General features: G+C 47.1%; 1 protein-coding gene across 4 annotated transcripts in view; it reads right to left on the bottom strand.

Moving 5' to 3' along the window:
• Slc22a23 (solute carrier family 22 member 23) overlaps positions 1 to 23055 on the bottom strand; it is a 156350-nt gene that overhangs the window by 5830 nt on the left and 127465 nt on the right. For 3 of the 4 annotated variants that reach the window (XM_050142237.1, XM_050142240.1, XM_050142239.1), the window contains 5 exons: positions 17986 to 18113; positions 10991 to 11093; positions 10019 to 10251; positions 8143 to 8175; positions 6927 to 7050 (listed from right to left, as the gene is read on the bottom strand). In XM_050142237.1, coding sequence (XP_049998194.1) covers positions 6927 to 7050; positions 8143 to 8175; positions 10019 to 10251; positions 10991 to 11093; positions 17986 to 18113 — 621 coding nt within the window. Of the gene's footprint in view, positions 1 to 5727; positions 5934 to 6926; positions 7051 to 8142; positions 8176 to 10018; positions 10252 to 10990; positions 11094 to 17985; positions 18114 to 23055 lie in introns of those variants that run through there. The other variant, XM_050142238.1, reaches the window with a different exon arrangement.

Below are 23055 nucleotides of genomic sequence, written 5' to 3'. Positions count from 1 at the left end.
CAGACCAATCCTGAGCTGATGTAGGAGATATGACTCAGAGCTCTCACCTCCTCCTAGGCACAGTGCTCATGGTTCCTGTTGACTTCCTTGGGACTCCCCTGTGAACTCTGTGAAATCCAGGCTAAGCAAGCTGCAGAGCTGCTCCAAGCCTCCCCGAGTCCTTCCTCTTAGAGGACCATATCCTCATGGTTCATGCCTCTGTGTTTCTGCACTTGGGAAGTGTTCAAGGACAAGATCAAATCTTGCTCAATCTGTAATCCCTAGTATTCTCTCAATAACTATGTAAAACCTGGCCAGTTGGCCCTTGGACATTACTAGGTATTGTGTCAGATTCCTAAGAAGACGATTCCCACTTCCCAGTACTTTTAACCTTTGCCTTATGTAGGGACTGGAAGAAATAAGGAATTTCTTGCCAATAAAGTATTGCAAAAACAATGAGATGACCCTTCCGGATACAGGGTACACAGACTCGGCTATGACAAAGCAAGCTGCTGTGTTGTTGTTGGAACACACAGCAGGAAGCAAGATGGCTCCCAGTTAACGTTCTGCAACTCATGAAGAACTGGATCCTGTCAATGACTGCTGAGCCTCCTATCACAGGGACTGTAGCTTGTGGGACTTAGAACAAGGATCTAGCTAAGCATTGCTCAGACCACGAACACACAGTTACTACCGCAAGCCAAAGCAATTGAGTCATTTGTTATGCAGAATAGATAAGTACTGTAGCTGGAATGCCCAGCCTTAGCTATGGAACCTCTCACCCAGGCTGTTCTATTCTCAGTACTTTGTATTCTTCGACAAGGGGGCACTGCAAGAGCCACAGAGAAAGTCACACTGCTGGCCTGGCAAGTGGTGCACTGAGGAGGGACATGCTTTTTTTTTTTTTTTGGTGCCATCCAGACACCAGCCCTTTTCCAAGAGGGTCCTAGACCGCCTTTAAAAGACACTGGCATCTTTCTGTCAACATTTGCTCATGAGCTTATTACCCTTGCTCCTCCATGAACCCTTCAAGGGCAAGGGTTATTTCCAGGAACATCCGCTGTCTCATAGTTGGCATGTAAAAAAATACCAGATGCCCACGGATCGTGCTTCCTAGAGAGCATTGAAATTGAGACCATTCATCAGATGAATAATATGAATACCTAAATAGCCATTCAGAATTTCTGGTAAATCTGGCCCCTTTGGGAAACCAGGGGATGTGAGGGGTGTATCAGATGTCAGAGACTTGTTTTATTGGGACCTTTGACACCAATAAGGTTGTTTTTCTGTTTTTTTCTTTCTTAGCTGGCACCAAGGGTGCCCTTTCCCATGTAGAGTTGCCATGCAGGAAAGCAGAATACAGTCCTCCATGTAGGGGGTGTGTTAAGCTGCCCAGCCCCAAGAAAGTCTCACATGACATCAAATGAATGATATCAAAGTAATGTATTAATAAATCATGCTGAATGAAATATATGCGATTTACAGCTCATTTAAATGTAGATACATATATATGATATTCAGTGTGTTTCTATACATGGGTAATACAGAATCCACTGTAATTCATAACATTTCGGCCAGGGGGAAACTGCAGACACGGTAGTGGTCTCGTAGGATTATAGGGAAAGGGACCATTCATATCCCTGTGGATATCCTAGCTGCTGCTGCAACAGCTACCATGGCACAGTCCACTCCCACATGACTGTAGCGTTGCTGGTGTAGGCAGGCCTTGTGCCTTGTCAGTCATTTTAAAGGACAGCACATAGAATGATATGCAATACCTAATGCTCTAGGAGGCTAAATGATTCTGTTGTGGGATGTGTTACATGCTATCATAAAGCATTTCTATGTAGAAAAAAAGGTGTGCCCCATGTTTTAGCATGCCCTGTAATCTCAGCACTCTGGAGGCAGAGGCGTGAGGACAGTGAGTTCAAGGCCAGCCTGGGCTACACAGCGAGAGCTTATGTTCTATACCAGCAGCACCTCCGGGTTCATAGTAAACAACACTGAGCATCTAGGTGTGCATAAGTTACTCGACGATGTATGCATAGTGACAGCATCAGATAGTGACTTATTTCTCGCCACATATCCTGTTGTTAAGCAATGTTTGAAACAGTTGTATGCCTTCATTTTTCTATGAAAATACTTTCATGTTTTGTCATCAGTGATTCCTTGAATTTAATAATATTACAGATAATTTTGTAAGAAAACGGTATGCCATTTTTGTTTGTCCTTAAGTCTACGGATCTTAATTTCCCTTTAAAAGGCGGAGAGGTCATAGGCACGTGCTGTTGCGCTGGGTGTTCACTAGAGGGCAGCCTAAGCCCATGTTTACACACCAGTGAGGCGTCTACAGAGACAAAGGAGACCCTTGTTTCTTAGACCCATTAACAGTTTTCACTGCCCACCGAATAGCATTATTTGGGTGATGCCCTCTGAACAACCACGGCCCCCAGGCAGACTTACTAGAAGGAGCAAAGTGTGAGTCAGAAATAAATGTGAACCACCAACTTGCATATAAACATGAACACACCTCCCCCCACGTTTTTTTTCCTCTTTTACATTTTTTTTTTAGCTTTTCTTGACTGCATTTCTGTGAAGTTAAGGATGCACAAATATTGTGATTGTCTCCTCAGAAATGAAGAACGGCCAGGACTATCCAGGTATGAGCAGTAGTATGAATTGCATTTGCTGAGTTACGTACGCAGTTCTCAGTGGGTATCTGTGGGGGGTTGTTTCGAAGACCCCCAGGTCTTCGGATGCCTGAGTCCCTTATAGAAAATGCTATAGCAGTATGTGGAACCTACATGCTTTCTGCGTTCTTTACATCATTTGCCATAATTCATAATACCGAACACAATGCAAATGCCATGTAAATAGGTGTTTAGGGGGTGATGGCAAGGACTGTACATGCCCACTAAATCATAGTTTATTGGGTGTGGGTGTTAGGGAGGGAATCCAGGGCTGTGTATTGCCACGCACCGCGCCCCCATGTTTGCGCACTGTGGGCTGGCACCCAGTTCGCGAGCTTCGGGCACGGGGCTGGAGGTTAAAATACACAGACACACACAGAAAGAGAGACAGTGACATGGGTCATCCTTGAGTTCCCCAAGAATGCCCCCTTTATTGTGTTCAGGGGCAGATTATATACAGATAGCCACGCCCTAGCCAAACCCACCAGAAACCACTCTCCTGCCATCAGGAACTACTGTAGGTCTCGTGCTCAGAGCAGCTGTAGGCACTCAGATCAGGGGATTACAAGAAATTCAGGATCTGGGGTCTCACTGCTCCCAACAGTGTACATGCTTAGCACACACCGTACCACTGAGCTACAGGCAGGTGCATCATTTCTTTAAACAAATGCTGTCCGTTTGGGGTTGGCCCTACCTTTGTCATGGGGGTGGATGGCAAATCTTGCCTTGTCTTGAGGCAACATCAGGGCAGAAGACAGACATGGGGACCTTGCTCAAAGGGAAAGGTCTCAAGGCCAGTCTGATGCAATGATACAGACCAGAGTAAAGGGATAGGGCCACATGAGCAGGAGGCAAGCAGTAGTTAGTAGACAGAGAAGCAGGGATAGTGCATAAGTCAAGGACAGAAAGTCCATGACTAGGACTCCATGGAAATTACACAGACTGTGAAGCCAGCTTCCAGCTTGGCAGGATCACCAGCACCCACCTGTTCTCTTCTCTTGTCCCGTTGTTGTGGGGAAAGGAAGCCACTGTAGGTTACAGGAGCTCCTATCTTCAGCTTCCAGGTAACAGTGGGAAGAAAAGGTGACCCACCACAATAAAAGTCACTGGCTATTTCTAGATCAGCCTAGCATTTCCGAGTCACTTCGGCCCAAGACAGGGAGAGAGACTGGGGAGGAAGGATGGAAACCTGTCTGTCTTAGCCCATCTTCAACTCACCTAATGCCCAAAGCCTAGGAAAACAATCTCAGGAGCCGCTGCCTGGCTAGTGGTAAACACAGTGGACTGAGGTTAAGTGGCTCCCCGTTCAGTCCAAACAAGATTCGGTAAGACAGGGTTTACTCTATTCTCTACCATCTACAGGGCAATAGAGTATCATGAATCTGTACAGAAAACACGTCCTTGGACATGTCCAGTGTCTTGATCCTGGCATCTTCATCTTTGTGTTTGTGCTGGCTAATTTTATGTCAATTTGATACAAGCTAGAGTCATCTGAGAGGAGAGAATTCCAATTGAGTAAGTACCCCCATAAGATCTGGCTGTAGGCAAGACTGTGGGACATTTTCCCTATTTGTGACTGATGGAGGAGGGCCCATTGTGGGTGGTACCCATCCCTGGACTGGTGGTCCTGGATTATATAACAAAGCAGGCTGAGCAAGCTATGGGGAGAAAGCCAATAAGCAGCACTCCTTCATGCCTCCGCGTCAGTGACCACCTCCAGGTTCCTGCCCTGTAATTGTAAGCAAGATAAATTCTTTCCTCCCCAACTTGCTTTGGGTCATAGTGCTTCATCATAGCAAGAGTAGCCCTATCTAAGACACTGCTGTTCTTACTTCAGAAGGTTTCTGTCCAACACAGCGTTACGGAAAGAGGCAAGACTGTCATAAGAAAAAGAGAGCCCATGGAGCCCACCCTCAATTGTCTTATTTTTTTTCTATGTGGAGGGGGTGGTCTGGAATTTGCATGTTTCCCCTGTGGCTCTCCTGGGAATTTTTCATGGGTATATTTGCATGAAAAAGCTGCACAAACCACGGCTGGGAAGAGTTCCCACAGAGACTCTTCCAGCCTGGCTAGGAACCGGCCTCGCTTTTCTTTCACGCTCTGCAGGTACCAAACATCACCCAGGGCCAAATGTTCTTCTGGCTTGTCATCTTGACAAGCTGAACTTTAGAATTTCTGTCCCCAAATCATTTTTCCAGATTTTCCATCGAAGAGGAAAAGGGTACCACATTTCTTTCACTTTAACTTGCTGAGCCCACTGCCAATGAGGCCAGAGATAAGGGGTGTGCCCTTCCCAGAGAAACATGGAGAGTCATGCAATGATTGCCAGTGGCTACCAGAAGCTTGGACTAGTGGAGACTTGTACTCTGGCTGGGAGATTATCTTTCTGGATTCTTTTAGAAAGGAGGGAATTTAACTAGGTGGGGAAAGAGTTAGAATGCTATGTGTCTTCAGTGTTTCACAACTACAAGTGCAAAACAAGCTTCTGGTCCATCTGGCATTGGCTCATGCAGAAGGCAGGGAACTATAGTGCTTACTAGACACCTAATTGCTTTTTCTTACATATACAATGACTAGGTATTTTATTACAGGAACCAATGGCCAGCAGTCTTGGCTTGGATTGTGAAAATTCAAGAGAATGAGTCAAAATGAGGTCATGAGAAAAATTCTGCTGTCAGCAAGGAGGTAAGTCCACAGTCCTGTCTACCTGCTCCCCGAGCCCTCCCAGCACCAGAGGGCCTAAAATAATTAGTCTCCCCAAGTCCCATCTGAACTGGAACGCCTGCTTGTTCTTCTGAAGGGTGTCATTGTGCTGACTTCTGGGTTTCAGTTCACAGCTGACTAACTGCCCACTCACGAATTCAGAAAAGCATGTGCATTTGGAACACTAAAGCTGTTCCGGTAAGGAGCTCCGCACGATAGGAAGTGAGCCCTTCAGGAAGAACAAACGGCCAGTGCAGGTGGGGTCTCTTACTCAAAGTGCTTTTGGATTTTGTACCTTTGACTCTGGAATATTTGCATTACACGTCGTGAGGTATCGTGGAGAGGGGATCCCAGTCTACACACAGAATTGTTTAGGTCTCATATATGCCCTGTGGAGCTTGAAGATCATTTTATACAATGTTTCAATTTTGTTCATGACACGGAATTTTTATGTCAAATTTTGTTTGTCCTGTTAACATTTTTTTTCCCCTGACGCCATGTCAGCTCAAACGAACCACGCTGGTTTTAGATGTCAGGTTTTGAGGTTCAGTAACGTTCAACCTGTGTTAGAAAGAGGGTGTATGGTAGAGGGAATGTGGCTAAGAGATGCTCTTTCAAAGTCCTAATTTTCACTGTACTACAATCCCAGTGCGATCAAATGTTGTATATACTTCATGCACCACCACACAGGAATAGGAACTTCACTTTAGAGACAAACACTTAAGACTGCTTAGGAAAGTATGAGGGGAAAACACACTTCTCCCAGCCTTGGACTCTGCCGCCTTACTTACCTAGCCTATTGTCTGCCAAGTACTTGGCTCTTAATTTTTTTTTTTCTTAACTAAGTCAGTGATATAATTTTGGATTAGTGATCAGGTTCTCAGGCCAGGAAGAAAAATACAAAGTTCTATTTAACCGCTTTCTAACTTGTTTGTACATATGGCCGAGGCTGACCTTGGACTTCTCTGATCCTTTGGCTCCCCATTCCCAATGCTGGGATTACAGGAAAGCACCACCACATCCGTCTATGGGGTGTTGGGGATTGAACCCAGGGCTTTGCACATGCTAGGCAAATAGCTCAACTACATGCCCAGCCCTCTTCTTTTTGCTGAGATGGGGTCTTGCTGTGTAGACCACGTTGGCCTCTTCCCTCCTGCTTCAGCCTCCTGGGAGTCTAGGATTACAGGTGGGATGCATGCCTATCCTCCTTTCGGGCTGAAACAGCTTGGTCCTGAGCCCCCAGTGGATCTCGGTAGAACTCAGCAATAGTGACTTACTTATCCCTCTCCTTTCTGTTTCCTGTCCTGTGTCCTGTACCTTAAACAGTTCCTTGTCTCCATGCCCCTGGTAAATGAATGATGGGGATCTAGGGTTAAGTTCCCACTTGACCCTGAGAGCCAGGGTGAAGCTGATCATGAGACGGTGAGTCAGGCAGCCAACGTGCCCTGCCTGCCACCACACCCTGGTCTGGAAGCCGCGGTGGGGCAGAACTGACGACAGCTCCTGACACACGGACAAGGACCAACCGTGAGTCGTGAGAAGAAAGTCACTCACCTTATCACTGTGGGGGTGATCTCTGCACAGAAGAACACACTGAGGCTCCCCACTGCATGGGACGCGAACATGCCCACAATAGAAAACGCGATAGAGAATTTGTCCTTGACGCTGTCACTCATCCCTGGATGAGAATCCAAAGAAGGGAACCATGAGGTAGGAGAGAAGGGACAAGAACAGACGGCAGGCGAGGGATGAACTGGAGAGAGGAAGGGAAGCCTGGGATATCCCAGGAGCTCCCTCTTCCCCAGTGCTCAGTTTGTGGTACAGTCGGGCATGCAGTAGCCTTTGGGTGGGCAGTCCTCTAGGCTGAGGAACCTGGAGCCCTTTAAACATTCTCCTGCCTTCTGTAGGCGCCTTGGGCCCCAAGCATGCTGAACTCACAGCGGCCTGTAGAATTCCTCATCTTGAAGCTGTGCCAGGCAGAAGGCAGGCAGGAGGCCCCTGCTGCCTCAGTGACATACTCTTTGCCCCAGATTCCAGACTGCAACCCTCAGGGTTGACCCACCCAATCCAGAGACAATGTTGACTTAAGGGTACAAAGCCACACATGACCCAAATGGACTAATTCATGGTCCTGGAGGGAGAGTAAGTGTTCAGCGATCTCCGTGCCTGGAGGTGGCACTGGGTCCTGGCTGGCACGAGGCAGCACTACACACAGTGTTTTGGCATGCATCGGGGCTGTGCTTCTAAGCTCAGCTCCGTTTCCCTCAGTGTCGCACGGAAGACAAGTGCTCCCACGGGGCACTGGTGGCGTAGGCTTGGTTGGGCCAGGCAGGTGCAATAGCAGCATGGGGTATGGGGCAGCACCTCTGCTGTTCCCCAGTTGGAAAGCAGCGAGCATTCGTGAGTCATGAGGAAATAGCCACTCTCCCTACAGCACAGACAACCAAGCCCCAACCCTCCTGCCTTCTCATCCTGGCTAGCTGCTGGCCAAGGAAAACAGCACTGGTGCTGGATCAGGGGACTGCAAGGGCAATGCATGCCAAGCTGCACAAAACCAGGGAAACACGAGTTGCTTTCCCTAGTGCAAGATGGGGATAGAGAATACAAATGAATGCTTATAGTGTCCAACCTACGGCCAACTTCAGCTGCAATTCTTGAAGGGCAAAAAGTAGGAAGAAAGAGAGGAAACGAAAACCAGTTGGTGAGTGTTTGTGGCCACTGTTGTGTGGACATAATAAAAGACAAGGCGGCACAAGTGCTTAGGACTCACCTGAGTCTGGATGCTGGCTGTATTTGCCGATCACTGGAACCATGGAATGGGTGCGCCCACAAGCACAGGGTAAAGAGAGTGGGGAGAGATGGAGAAGGCTTGTTAGGTATGGGACAACTGCCGAGTCTTCCCACGTGACTTGTTTCTAAGGGAACTTTCTTTTAAGTCTGAGTTGGTGCTGGCTGCCTGGGCCAGTGGAGTCCACACTGGACTAAACAAAGACCTTTTTGTGCGAGGAGAGGGCTGTGGCCAGTAGAGTCTGGGAGACAATGCAATCTGAGGGAGAGAGGACCCGAGCAGATCTAAAGGAGCATCTCTGCAGAGAAAGTTATTCAAATGGTACTCTTGGTCTGTGCCAAAGGGCACTGGGTACTGGGAGCAGGCCTGTCAGGCTGCATCTCTGCTCCCCAAACCCTATTCCTCACAGCTACCTGTCCTTTGTCCAGAGTCTCTATGGCATTCTTGTTCACTGCCAAGGAGGGCATATGGGATACTCCACAGGCTATCCTGCCACATCTGCCCTAACTGGGTAAGTTGGATAGAAACTTTCTGGAAGGGCAGCTAGGTAGTGTCCATCCAGGGAGGTGGGGAGAATGGCTACCACTTGTTCATTTTGGTCACTGCCCAACAAGATGCAGAATGCATACGAACATGCCTAAGTTAGGAAACCACTTGTATTTGAAACTGGCTCTTCTATAACCTGGACTCCAGTAAGGCTGTTGTGGTCAGTGGTAAAGGGAGAGTAGGTAAGTCTCACTTGGCAGCTCGGGTTAGCGTTCCTCCAAAGATGGGTGTTCAATGGGACACATTTCCCTGCAGTGTCCTGAGCCTGTCCCAGGGGAAGAGTCTGGGATGAGAAGATACCAGTGCTCTACATTGTGCTCTGGGCGGGTAGAGAGGAGACAGGGGGATTTTCTTGCACACAGGTAAGTGGCTGTTTATGAGGCCTATTCAGAGCTTGCCGGAGGATTAAATGGACTCCCTAGATTTGTGTTAGGGTGACCTGTAACATTTACAGAAGAGTACTTTGATAAATGATAACCTTGGGAACACTGGTAGAAAAGCTGTGTCCCACTCAAGAATGTCCAGAGTTTTTCTCCTCCTGTTACAGAGAGAAACATGTTTCCATCCTTCTTATATGAGAAGTTCACAAGCGGTCTGCCCATGGTGAAGTCCTGTTAACTGGGACATGGAGGCTGGCATGCTGGGGTGTTACAGAGCAGGTGGAGGACTCTGATTTGGGGGGTCACGGGCCTAGGGGTTGGAAGAGAAGGGGAGACCCAGCAGTCCTCAGATGAAGGGGCCAAGATGTTCTACTTAAACTTCATCCTTATTGAAGCAAATTCTTGTGGCTGTTGATTTCAGAATGATTGCTCAGGTCACGAAAAACTTTCCTCAAGTCCCATCCTACCCCTCCACTATAGTCTGGATCTTTAAAATTTCTCAAAGGCCATCTTTAAAGTCTCCCAAAAGCCGTACGATGAAAACTTAGTTTCCACCCAGGGCAGTACCGGGAGCAGACCTTTATGAACGAGAGCCTCATGGGAGAAACTCATATACTTGGGGGTACGCCCTTAAAGAGGACATTAGGACCACAGATCCCTTTCTTCTGTTTCTGTGTCATGAAGTGAGTAGATTTCCTTCACATACGCTCCTGTCATGAAGTATTGTCTTACCACAGGGCCAAATGGACTACTTAACCATGGACTACTTAAACACTCCAAATCTATAAGCCAAACAAACCTCTTTTTAAGTTGGCTATCTTAAGTGTTCTGACACAGAAACAGAAAGCTGCCATGCCTTCCAAGCTCTCCTGCGTATGCCAGCTCCCCGTCCCCAGCACCCTGCCCTTGTCTCCCTCTTCCAGCCTACTCACAGTTGAGGAGGCCAAGCTGGAGAAGTGAGGCCAGGGCGGTGAGGATCATAAAGAGCAGCAGGCCTCCCCTGCGCCCGAGGAACCTGACGACCACACACATGGCCAGGCAGGAGGCCAGCGCAATGCTGGCCATGGTGTAGTAGTCTGCGTAGAAGTTCTCCAGGAGGGGCACCTTCACCTCGTGGCCCATCATGCTTCTTGCAAAGCAGTGGTGGATCCCGTACCCTGTAAGCCTGTGGGAGACACACACATGGAGAGGGTGGGTCGTATGCACTGAGATGAGGGGATGCCCGGTCTCCCGGGGATGCCCAAGAGTCAGAGCACTTTACATGTGATGGGAAACCATATCGTCACCACACGTGAACCCACGAGGGAGTTAAATTTGAAGAGACATCAGAGAAACATCGGTGAGGTCCTTTGCTTACCCAGGGCTAGGATGAAGTGCCTTCTGTGTGCTCACTAACTACTCTCGTGTTGGCAGACCAGCAGACAGGTAGAGGGCATTATTGGTTGGTGCTCCAGGTCTGACCTCTGTGTGCCTGGCTGGGCAGTGCTATAGGACCTGACTGTGAATAGACTTTTGCTGACAGAGTGACTCTCATGGGATGTAGAGAGGAAGAGCATTGTTCTGAGGACACTGGTGTGTGCAGGAACTCGCCAGACCTCCTCCCGTCTTTATGTTCAAAGCCCTAGGAGCTCCGACTCCGCGCAGGGCACTGGTATGAAGCAGGTGGCTGGGCTGAGAGCAATGCTCAGTGCTGGTTCCTAAGGCTTCCTGGTGAAGTGGTAGGTATCTTTGAGTCCTGTCTTCCTTCAGACCTACAGATGGGCAGCCTAGGCCTATTTCTGGGGCCTCTTTCATAGAGACAGGTTGAGACAGGTGGGTGTGGGGCAGGCTGGGATTCAGAGTTCATGTAGAAGTGGGAGGGGGGGTCTCTCTGTACTCTACTACACGTGTTTCCCACGACTTACGAGTTCACACAGAGAACCACGATGTTTTTCCACAGGTTCCGCGTCCCCACCACCTTCACGATGCACACTTTCTTGGGCCTCCGTGAAAGTTCTTTCTCTAGCTCTGCAAGAGACAGACCCAGGAGCTTGAGCAGGACAGAAGGTTCCAGATACAGCTACAACACAGCTTTGGTTTACCCATCCAGGACCATTTGAAAAGGAGATCTTTTGCTTTTGAGCCAGTGAAGAGGGTCTAGGCTTTCTGGCTAGACATAAGTTCAGGAGATTCACAGACAAGTTTCCTACCACAACTAAAAGGGCATGCTGTCAGTGAACATTTCCACCCAAGCTCTGCTTATAGAACCAGGCCAGGCACACACAGACACACATGGCCCGCTCATCTTGCCTGAACACATCACCCCATGATGGCAGTCTAGGCTACTGAGACTTAAGTTAGGTCCTGCACATTCGGCTGGTAATTTCTTTCTGCCGGAGACTGTAACCACCTATGCCACCTACAGCTCAGAGGCCTGCAAAGCTACAAGCCCATATACACCTTATTCTTGGGGGGAGAGAATGTCTTAAGACTGAAGCCATACACAACCTCACCTCAGCCATTGAACTTGTTCTGGGCTGGCTGTGAATCTTTCCCAAGACCCAGTGAGGGAGGCATCCACCCACCCGGGGCCTCTCCTGCCCAGTCTGCCCACGTGTGGAGCCCTGCTCTTTGGGAACTCATCTCCCCACTCAGGGAGGGCCCAGTTAGGGCTAGGGCTGTGGGAGGCCCCGGTCTCAGACCCTCCCAGAGGTCAGGGAGTGAGGTGCACTCAGCAAGTGGCCCTGCTGAGAGAGGTTAGGCTTAGAGATGTGACGGAGTTTGAAGCTATGGCACGGAGGCTCTGACTGTCTAACAGTGCACCAGTGTCCCCCAACCTAGCTGGAAATTTGCTCAAGTCCTGGGGCTTGTCTGTCAATCTAATGGGGGAAGAGCAGAAGATAGGAAATGCTTCAGGGGGTAAGAGCTGAGTGGTTATTACTTGAGAGCCTTCTGGGCCCTTCTGCTTTCTAGCAGGAATGTCCTTGGAAGTCATCTACTGCTTAGAAAACAGCAGGGATGCTTCCCAGGTCCACAAGGAGCAGGTGGCATTAAAACTGTCAAGGTCATGAAAACAAGGAAAGATTGAGGAATCCGGAAGACCAGAGAAGACAGTGGCCAGGTGATGGCTCCCCAACACACAGCCTCTCTAGTTCCCACTGTCCACCTGTAAAATACAGAGAGTTGAAGCATCCTTCCTTATGAGACCCAGAAAAGGATGAAATGTTCTCAGATCTCCTTGGGCCTCCCTATCTCTGCCCCGGGTTTCCTTGCCAGCCTCACTATTACTGAAAGCAACTAACTGCACCTAGGACAGGACCCTGGAGCACTCAGGGCCAGTGATAGGGAAGCCAGCATTGAGTAGAGGCCGGCACTTGACTAACAACCGTGTAGACTTATGCCCAGTTTCCTCGTTCTGACAAATGTGTTATGGAAACATCAGACCTAAGCAACAGAGAAACCTGAGTCTGGAGACAAGTTCTGCACTGTCTCAACTTACCAATATATGTGAAATAGTTCCAAAACAAAGCACTTCAATTTTAAAACTGTCTGTGGAAATAGGCACAGAGGAAGCCTTCCAGGCCTGGAGGCATAGATTACCCTCTCTGTGTATCTGGTTTCTGAAGCCTTGGGTTTACAATGATCATCAATATTTGTTCTAGAGAGCTGGCAGCGCAACCGTGCACAGAAGACCACCACAAGCATGAGGAAATGCATCTCACTCTACCACAGCTACAATGCTTAGAAAATGGTCCACTCTGTGGAAGTCCTAGGGACTGTAGCTGTGTGTGGGCCTCCGGTGACAGACACTCTGCTGCATAGTGCAGGGCTGTGTTTCTTAAAGAGCTTGGAAACATGTCTGGTAGACACCCTCAGATCCAGCGATCTGGGTACTTTCACCATCACACACTCGTCAGAAGTCAGCTGTCATAGGCACCCTTTCTCAGCCGTCTTCCAAGAGGAAAACTCAAACATCCGTTGGCATGTTTATGCGAGTTTAAAGTTGCTTCTTCCTCAAAAGTGGTCCATACGCAGCTGCTACTACGTTATTGTGGATGAAATAGTATGTCAAAGAAGCTATAGCAATTGTATTATGACCCGAGGGTTTTGTTCTGTTTTGTTTAAATAGCATTAAAGCCTAGAGCCCAGTCTAAGAATTGACTGTAGTCTACAGTGGCAATTGCATTATTCTAGAGGGAATTAAATTAACTTCTCCAGCACTATTGATGTTTTTGTCAGGGTCTCTGTTACTCATACCACTGGCCCATCATCAACAACTTTAAACTTCTGCAGCTTCAAGTGTTTTCTTCTGGGTTGAAACTCATGTAATTCTTTTTTTTTTATAATTGATTTTTATTGAGCTCTACACTTTTTCATACCCTGTATTCTAAATTGTAGGAAGCATTAGCTACCTACTGAGACCCTGTTAGGTCACTGGAAACAAGGAGCTTCTTGTCTCTCTAGCCCAAGCTTCTTCCATTAGGAAACAAAAGCAAACAGGTGCGGAGCAGTTGATAAGGCAGCAGCCCTGGGTTGCTGCTCAGGGCAGGAGCTCAGAGCAGAGAGCCTCAGCCTTCTTGGCTCAGTGCTGTCAGAGAATTTCAAACTGAGACACAGGCAGACTCAATGTTGGGATGCCAGCTGCGTCTATTCCTGCTCCACATTTTTTTGACCCCTGTGGTCAGGGCATGGGGTCTGGGAGCAGCGAGGGTCCCCCAGCCTGGGAAGAAGCTCATCTCTGTGTTTCTTCTCAACCTCCTTGGAAGAGCTGCCCACAGTCATGGAGGTCTCAGCTCCCGAAGGCTAACTCCAGTCTGAAAATGTCAAACGGGGAATTCCAGAAATGAGAAACTCATAATTAGATTGTCATAATTGTTCTAGTTTTGTTATTATTTGTTAATCTCTTCCTGTACCTAATTTGTAAATTAAATGTTATTGTAGATATGCAGTTATAGGGAAAACCAGGCCTGTCTAAAGTTATCCATGGTTTTAGGCACCAATGGAGGGCAGTCCTGGCTTGTGCTATGCCCTGAGGTTATGACAGGGCTGATGTGCAGGCTCTGAGCTCTGGATGCAGGAGGCAGTGAACAGTTTCTGGTCCCTCTGTATCTTCCCAAGAGCAGCAGATAAGGAAGACAGTGGAAGCATAGCCTGGGCAGCCTCCCCAGGAGTGAGAGCTTGGATACCTTTGGATTGCTTGTCCATGAGGCTGCCCACAGAGGGCTCTGAACAAGAGGTCAAATGACTCTTGCTCCCTGTATGTCTCTCTCCCCATGGGGAAGAAAAGGCCATGCATATATATGCTCTCCCTCCACTGTGTGATCCTTCATGGAGCAACTTCCCAGGAAGTACATTTGGAATGGGATCTCACTGGCTCCCCAACACTCAGCCTCTCTAGTTCCCACTGTCTACCTGTAAAATACAGAGAGTTGAAGCATCCTTCCTTATGAGGCCCCGAAAAGGATGAAATGTTCTCAGATCTCCTTGGACCTCCCTGTCTCTGCCTAGGTTTCCTTGCCGGCCTCAGAATTACTGAAAGCAAGTAATAACTATGCAGGACTCCGATACACGGTTAGTCGGCCTTTCTTCTTCTTCTTCTTCTTCTTCTTCTTCTTCTTCTTCTTCTTCTTCTTCTTCTTCTTCTTCTTCTTCTTCTTCTTCTTCTTCTTCTTCCTCCTCCTCCTCCTCCTCCTCCTCCTCCTCCTCCTCCTCCTCCTCCTCCTCCTCCTCCTCCTCCTTCTTCTTCTTCTTCTTCTTCTTCTTTTGTGGGATACAGGCAACATAGAAACAGCAGTCTTTACTCTTGCTGTAATTGGTCAAAATCTTGAATCAGGCTGGGAAGGCGAGCTATCACACTTGGGCATATCATGATACGGTGAGACTGACTTTTGGGAGCACACACAAATGTCTAACTCAGCTGTACATATTGCCAAGACTACCACTTATGCTCACATAAAAACTCAAGACAGCTTTAAAAGAATAGAAACGGGAAATTTGGGGAGATCAGGTTTTCTTTTAGCATAAGCCCAAGACTGGTATGCACTAACAGGGCATGAGGCTCCTCCCTCATTGTTACATCCCAGCTGAAGACTCTTCTCTGCACAGAGGCACCCTGAGGAACAGCCCTGCCTCTTCTTGGCTCCAGAGCCCTGGATTCCTATATATCATGAATATTCAAGGAATGCAGCTATCCATGGATCTCCTTTGGTGTTGGGGTACAGCCTGGGCTCTGCAGCGGACGCTCTGTGGGGTAGGGGTAATGTTGACAAACTCTTGTTCACAGCTGAGACAGCGGTGGAGGTTGTATACAGTATGATGGCTGATCTGGGCTTGAGGACCTAGCCTTGAGGATGGGAAGATGGGTCTGAGAGGGTGGGACTTTCCTGAGCTGGGGCCTATGGGAGGAAGAGCATGGGAGCTGGACATGGAGCAGAGGTCTGGGGGAGGTAGAGATTAGGTAGGGTCTCTAAATCTACATGTAAGCTATGGGGCTACCCCCTGAGAACCCTGGGGACCACTAGAGTAGTGATGATGTGATTGTATTGTTCTCGAGCTGCTGATGGAGGAAGGGGGATCAGAGTGGCAGGCAGAGCAGTGAGTACACATGAAAACCAGTTAGGGAAGAGCCCCAAGCTTGACGGGGGACATTGTGAGCCGCTGGGAAGATGATTATAAGTGGAGAAGCTGTTCTGAGCTAAGAAAGTTAGCGTCCCAGAGAATACAGACTGTGTTGTGCTGGACAGTTTTGCATTCTATTGTCTGACTGCATCTGATGGGGGTGGGGATAGAGAACCAGGGTGAATTTGCATCCCACAGTGACCACAATAATGATGACACATCCTGGTGAGGAGCGAAAGCTTTCTCCTCTTTATTAGTCACCAAAGGGGACAAATCACCTCTTACTTGGCCCTCTGCCTGTATTAGAAGAGAGATAAGCCCCAACTAAACTTATAAGCAAAGGAAGGATAGGGGGAGAGGAGAGCTAATATCACTTTCCAAAAATAGGGACATGAGTCAGTGTAATTAGGATTGAGAAAACAAGTGTTTTCCAGATAACATTTTAACCTGAAAGAAGTGGGGTGTGATGATTTAATTAAAAGGCCAGAGACAGACGTGCAGTGAGACTTGAGGACAGGAATTTGCAGGAAGCCATGAGATTGTCTAAACCAAGCAGGCCTGGCCCAAGGGTTCCTTAATTGCACTCTTTCCTATATGTCTCCATGGTCACCCTCTTCTCAGCAGCACAGGAAAACCACTTCGGCTGGACTTGTGGGGATCAAATACCGCTCAACTATTTAATAGCCAACCAACCTCTGGCAAGATAACCCAGCCTCTCAGTGCCATGGCTTCCACATCTGTAAACAGGGAGCATCGCAGTATCTCTTGTAAATGAGTTGCCGTGAAGAAACAGGTTCATGCGCATATCACATGGAGGATGGAACCTTAAGAATCAGCTGATCTCAATGTTAATCAGTCCCTTGGAAGGGGACTGGCACATAGGCCTCATGTCTTCTTTACTGTCACTGCTCCTGAGAAAGGGGGCCTCAGGTGCCCCTCTAAAGAGCCAGCATTCAGTATTCTTCAAGCAGACCAGCCATGGCTTGCATCCTTCCCTCCAGGGAATTCAGAGCTTTTGGTTTGCCTGACTGTTCCTGCCTGAGCTGAAGGGCTTGGCAGACCACATCTCACCCACTAAGTGGTTGTGACCCAGCCTTTGTGTCCTAGGCACAAGTCAAGATAGGCATGCCACCCTTGCTGAGCCTGCAGATCTGCTGAATGGGAGTCCAGTAAGGGTGCTAACAGCTCTTACAATCCAGGTTGCTCACATTCCCCTCCCCGTTGGAAATGGGGACCTGCAGGGTACATTCTCTTGTCTGGCACAGGTTCCCGCTCACCTGTGTCTCAAAGCCAGGCATAACCTAGGCACTTGGATTGCAGCCACTTGTCACCACCCTCTATTCTTCTGCTTTAGTGTTTGACCTCTCAACTGAGTGTATTATCCCATCTGTGTGATCTAGTGTACTGTGCCATCAGATGCTTAATAAATGTCTGTGTTCTGAACGAATGGTCGTCACATGATTCTAGTCATTGGGAAAGTCTAATCGTATCCCCCCCCCCCCCCCCACACACACACTGCATAGTACTTTCCTAGGGGATTTTAGAAAGCATACAGGTTTTCATGTTAGCCTGGTGGCTCAAAGCTGCCATTTTCCAAAGGGACTTTTTAGGTCCCTTGCATTAGAGTGTCTTCTAGAGCTCACTACAAGTGCGCATTCCTGGGGCTTCTTTCAGATCTTCTAAGTCAGTATCTTGATATGACAGGGAGGAGCCAGGAACCTGGCTGTGAAGAACTTCCCGGTAACATTTACAGACTCCCAGCTTGAAAGCCCCACTTAGCTTATGCTGATGCCCTGATTCACAAGAATTCTATGGATCTGAACCACGCTACAAAAATAGTTCATGTTTCCATTTCTTCCCTTGACCAACAAATAGGTCATGGCCATGAATAGACGGTGGCAGCCCTTGGAAGAGCGTACTCAAGCAGAGAGGTCACTTACACCATCCACGCCCTGAGCCAAGGCTTTAAACACGGTAGGTTGTCACGAAAGGAGGTGCTGGGTGTCACAGAGCCGAATACGCCTGATAAAGATAGGGTACACATCCAACTCACACCCGGCTTCTGGTTTTGTATGGGCTCTAAGGGATGTGGTGAGTGTGTTCACCTGATTATGAAGGAAACTCGCTCCTAGAGTGGAGAGAATTTCAGCTGATTTCCACTCTCAGACTTCAACAGCCACTGCTGTCGTTCCAAACCTTTGCAAACCATGCGGGCACAGGAACATAAACCAAACACTAGCCAGGACAGGTATTCTGGACAAGATCAGCCCTCAGGCACCCTGGTCAGCTGTAGCGTACTTACCCGGCATCACTCCCTTGATGTCACTCTCAGGGCTCACACAGTTCTTCTGTGTGATGTACAGGATCAGCTTCTTTGCTGACTCAAACTGCTGGGTAGCCATTAGCCATCGGAGAGACTCGGGGAATATCCTGCGAAGACACAAGGGGAATACCTGAATGGCCTCCATTCTGTTTCATTTTAATTATGTGTCATCGGGAAAGTCAGGATGGATTCTGGTAAGAAGTTACCATGACGATCTGACACCTGCCTTGCCAGCTCACGAGAGTCTTTAAGTGGACCTATCATCTGGAAAAAGTGGCTATTGCTATGATCTGAATGTTGGGTCCTCCATCCCCAAATGGAAATTACAATAAAATGTATTTCAAATTACAGGCACTTAAAACAATAATCAAAATTGTTTACTGGTCTGTATTTATTAAAAATGAATTTGGAAAACAAAACTTGAATAAGTAGAAACACCCCAAAATGCCATCAGTAAAATATGGAACTTTAAAATCAGATCTTTTTTTTATAATGAAATAATAGAACAAATGCCAATGCCCTTTGCTTAAATTCAATCTTGCTAATAAATTTGGATTTAGTGTATGTAGTATCTTTTCTTAATTTATTGAGATTGTAGATCACTAACATTCATTTTTCCCCTCAATATATGGTCTTAAAACCTTACAGTTTAATGTAAATATCAGTATAGCCACATCTGTGTTTGATTCCAGTACCCTGTTATTTGTGTTAGGACCTCCTCTAGCCTTTGCTAGTTTAACAGCACAGGTTACTTTGTAGATTGTCTCTCAAACCTTAAAATATACAATAATGGGGGAAAGGGTCAACCTAACATTATTTATACCCAGTGTTTATGGATACTAACTTTATGACTAATCATAAATCAATGGTGTTTGAGTAGTATCATTTTGTTCAAATCAAGGCCTGTGTTATATATACAGAGCAGCCATCTTTGTTCTCAGAATTTCCCAGGAAAACAGTGCTGGACCCAGGACAACCTGACCTACAGGAGAAGATTTTCCTCTTGTCCCAGGCTTCAGAGTCATAGGCAGAGACCAAACTGCACTCAGTAGGCATGGTCCAGTGATGTCCAGATTGACAGATCTCTGGGACACTGTGTCATCCCTAGTAGCCATTCAGTCTTTAGCCCATATTTATCACCCCTATGGTTGGGTCCTCAGACAACAGGGTCTGTATAACTCAAACAATTCTCACTAAAGATCTTTTAGAATTGTAAGTCCTGTAGGATAGGCTTGGATTGCAGACATGGTAATCCTTCATGTTTGAAGAAATGGGTGTAGACCTCTCATGAGCTCAGATTCTTGCCGGGCACTAAATGATTTGTTGTTGTTGTTCTGATGTAAACTGGGTATTGTCACCGTAGGATCATATGTGATGCAGCTACTGATGATTTCAAGTCTTATGGAGGGAGACCTCTGTAAATACAATAAAGTAAAGTATATACACACACTGAGCTTAGAGTGACAAGGACCAGACCCTATATGTATGACATAGACCCTATATGTATGACATAGACTGGGACAGAGCAACTGAGGAAGGCAAAGGTTGAGACTCAAAGGAGAGGCAAAGCCATACCGGATCTGTTTTAGAGAATAAGCGAGTGCTGGTTCAGCTAAGCATGCTGTGTGCTGTGTGTGGATATGGGATAGAGAGGGATGGCATAGGGGCGTGAAACTGAACTAGATTTGGGGAGGTGTAAGCTGGTAAAGCAGCAGGCTGGGTATGAGATGGGAAGAGATGAGGTAAAAGGGGAAGAAAGGGGAGAGGAAGACAAATGAGGAAGGAACCGGCATGGATATGGAGCTACTGATAGTGGGGAATGAAAGGACCAGCAGCCACAGGACCAGGGTGAAGGAAAATCAGGATTGTAGTCTCTCAGGAGATACAGGTGGGTGCATGACAGTCACACAATTGCCTCCAACAGCAGGCAATCCTGCAAACCACCTTCCATCACCAGGTGAGTGCAGGTACTGCTCTACCACTGTCCCAGGCTACTGATGAGGTGGTACTGTTTACCCACTGGGCAGCTGGGAAAGCTCAGGCTGAGAATATCCATGAGCATTGCTCAGGACACTCGGCCATCAGACAGCAGACTGGATGAGTTGAGAGCTCACTTCCTTAACCTCAGACACAGCAAAGCCGTATGCCAAGCCACAAAGACAGCTGATGTTGGCAAGTACTGTCCTTCTGAGGATTTCTAGGGGTATACAGAAATGCACAAGCCCAAGTTACAGGCACCAAACACTTAGCTTTTAAGATGTATTCAAATGTATGGAAAAGTCATAAAGGACTGAGCTGTGGCTCCTGGGAAGGCCTGGGAGCCTGTCAGTTTGGTAACACAGTGGGAATTTGATGGAATTTCTCAGGACACAAGTATGATATAATAACACTCTAAAGTGTAAAAACCTTGACAGAGAAAGGCATGGAGGCTCACACCTATAATTCCTGTACTCAGAAGATTGACACAGGAGAATTGTTTTGAGTTCAAGACCGTTGGGGCTACCTAGTGAACCTCAGGCCAGTCTGCAATACAGAATGAGACCCCCATCTCAAAAATCCAACCCTGGCCACAGCCTGGGGCCTGGAAGGAACATATCTCTAATGCTCAGGTGTAGGGAATATTTCAACCAAAAATATCAAAACCACATAAGGCAGATGAAAGCCACATCTGCCCCGTGCGTCTCATGCTTGAAAAGCTATGAAGCAGAAATAAGTAAAAGGATCTCTGATTTGGATGGCATGGAGGTTGCGAGATCAGTTTACTGGAAATAGCTCTTGATGGAAGAGCACTCAGGACTGATTATGGGGAGTGACTTCCAGAAGGGGAAGCTCCTGGTTAACACTGTGGGCCAGGCTGTGGGGAACAGAGAGGGCCTGCTGTCATACACTGGGAAAGGTGGCAGTCAGTGATAGGGGTACAGAGGCATTCCAATTCCTTATAGTAGGCACAGGAGCCTCACACATAACAGGCACCCTAATAAGTTCCACTGTCTTGACACAAGACCCTGGTGGTGCCCAGGAGTGGCAAAGTGATAAAACCAATTTCAGTACCAGACAGGGATCTCTGTTTGGTATGTGTTCATATGGCCAATGACCACAACCATCCTTTCTGCTCTAGTACTGACATCCTGTTGGGAACCAATACTAACACAAGGGACTTGGCCTTTAGAATTCTTTCTATAACATCCATGCTTTTGGTATTCTTAAAAAGCAGGACCTAATCCTTAAAAAGCAGCCCTAAGATGGTGAGATGGCTCATTATATAAAGATGTTAGCCACCAAGACTGAAGACCTGAGTCCTAGCCTAGTGACTTGCATGGTGGAAGGAGAGAACCAGCTCCTGCAAATTATCTTCTGATTGTCACATGTTCACTACAGAACACACACACACACACACACACACACATACACACACAGAGACAGAGAGAGAAAGAGGGAGAATATATGTGTGTTTTTAAATGATTTATTTTGTATTTATGTGTATGCATTTGCCAGTGTGAGTTTATATGCATTGTATGCATGCAGGTGCATGTGGAGGCCGGGGGTATCAGATACCTAGCGATTAGAGCAATAGGCTATTGTGAGCCACCTAATATGAAAGCTGGGACTGAATATGTATTCTCTGCAAGAGCAGTAAGTGCTCCTAACTAGCGAGTCGTCTCTCCAACTCTGTAACATTTCTTTTTTTTAAAAGCAGGATAAATATATTTCAGGAAGACCCTGCACCAAACAGTGACAGTGAAATGTGGTTTTAAAGCCTCATATGGAAACTTTATGTAGAGCTCTTTCTAAATGATGCTCCTGTATCAAGAGAGAAAATGTCCTGCCTGGTAGGCTTGTTCTCTGTCTCTCTATCCCTCTTCCTCCTTTTCTTTTCAAGGAGGTCCAACCAGGAAGCCCAGGCTTGACCAGAACTCAAGGAAACCCTTCTTCCCCAGCCTCCCTAGAGCTGGGATTGCAGGTTTACATCGCCATTCCGTTCTGTTTCTTTAAGCTGAATGGAAGCATTCAGTTTAGTATTCAGCTTAGGCAACCTCTTCCCGTGCTCACCTCAGCTCACATAAGGCAGAATGTGGTGACGTGTGATTCAACAGTAGCAGCAGGGTTCTATCTCACATTCCCATTCTCCTCTCTTTCCTGGGATGCACCCGAGCTAAGCCTAGGTCTGCTTTTACACCAGTCAGTAGCTGTGGAACTGCAGCTAAAAACTGGTACGTGGAACAAGCTTCTTTCCCCTCCACTGGAATGTCAGCACAGGCCTGGAAGAGGAGTCTGCACATCATAGCATTGCAGAGAGACCCTACGGCAAAGCCAAAAACAATTTCCAGACTGAAAGTCAACTATGAAGCACTGGCCTTAATGGAGATCAGGATGAAGAAAGAAGGGTGCCATTTAAACGCACCTGCATCTCCTGCTGTGTCATGGCTCGAATCCCTCTGAAGATAGTAGGACAGGAAATAAACAGGACAGAGTCCATTGAAGCCTAAGCCTTACACTGCCCCTTATTGCGGATAATGCCCGCAGCGGGTGTGACGGCTGATCTTTGAGATTAGACTGTAGAGCAATCAATTGGAATAACCTGTGATTGAGTTCTCTATTCTATTTTGATTCTTTTTTTTTTTTTTTTCTGGTGCTGGGGCTCTTCCTAACTTGCCACCAGTTATCTACATGGTTGTGTGCAGACTGACCGCTTGCAAATGACTTCCTTATAGTTTTATGTCTTTATTTGATCCAAAGAAGCACCAGTGACTCTCAAGTCATCTGTGTGCTTTACAAGTCTCAAGTCTGAAATGAAATACAGTAACTGGAAAAAATATAAAGAGAATTTGGGGGTAGTTTGGTGAGTAATAGAGTAGATCACAGGGTTTTTAGTTTTCAGAAATTCGCAATAAAGGGAATTTTGTCATCTAAATTTTTAGTAATAAATATATATAACTGGTTACAATTTTTAAAAATTGGTACATGGTATTAATTATAAGGCTGATCATTTGCCCATAAAGTTTCAACATAATAGACTATTTTCTTGTCTAATAGGAGAATCTAACATCA

Source organism: Alexandromys fortis, unplaced genomic scaffold (assembly GCF_014885135.2).
Source record: "Alexandromys fortis isolate MF-2015 unplaced genomic scaffold, M_Fortis_MF-2015_v1.1 scaffold_5, whole genome shotgun sequence".
NCBI classification, from domain to species: domain Eukaryota; kingdom Metazoa; phylum Chordata; class Mammalia; order Rodentia; family Cricetidae; genus Alexandromys; species Alexandromys fortis.
This window is presented reverse-complemented; position numbering and strand designations above follow the sequence as displayed.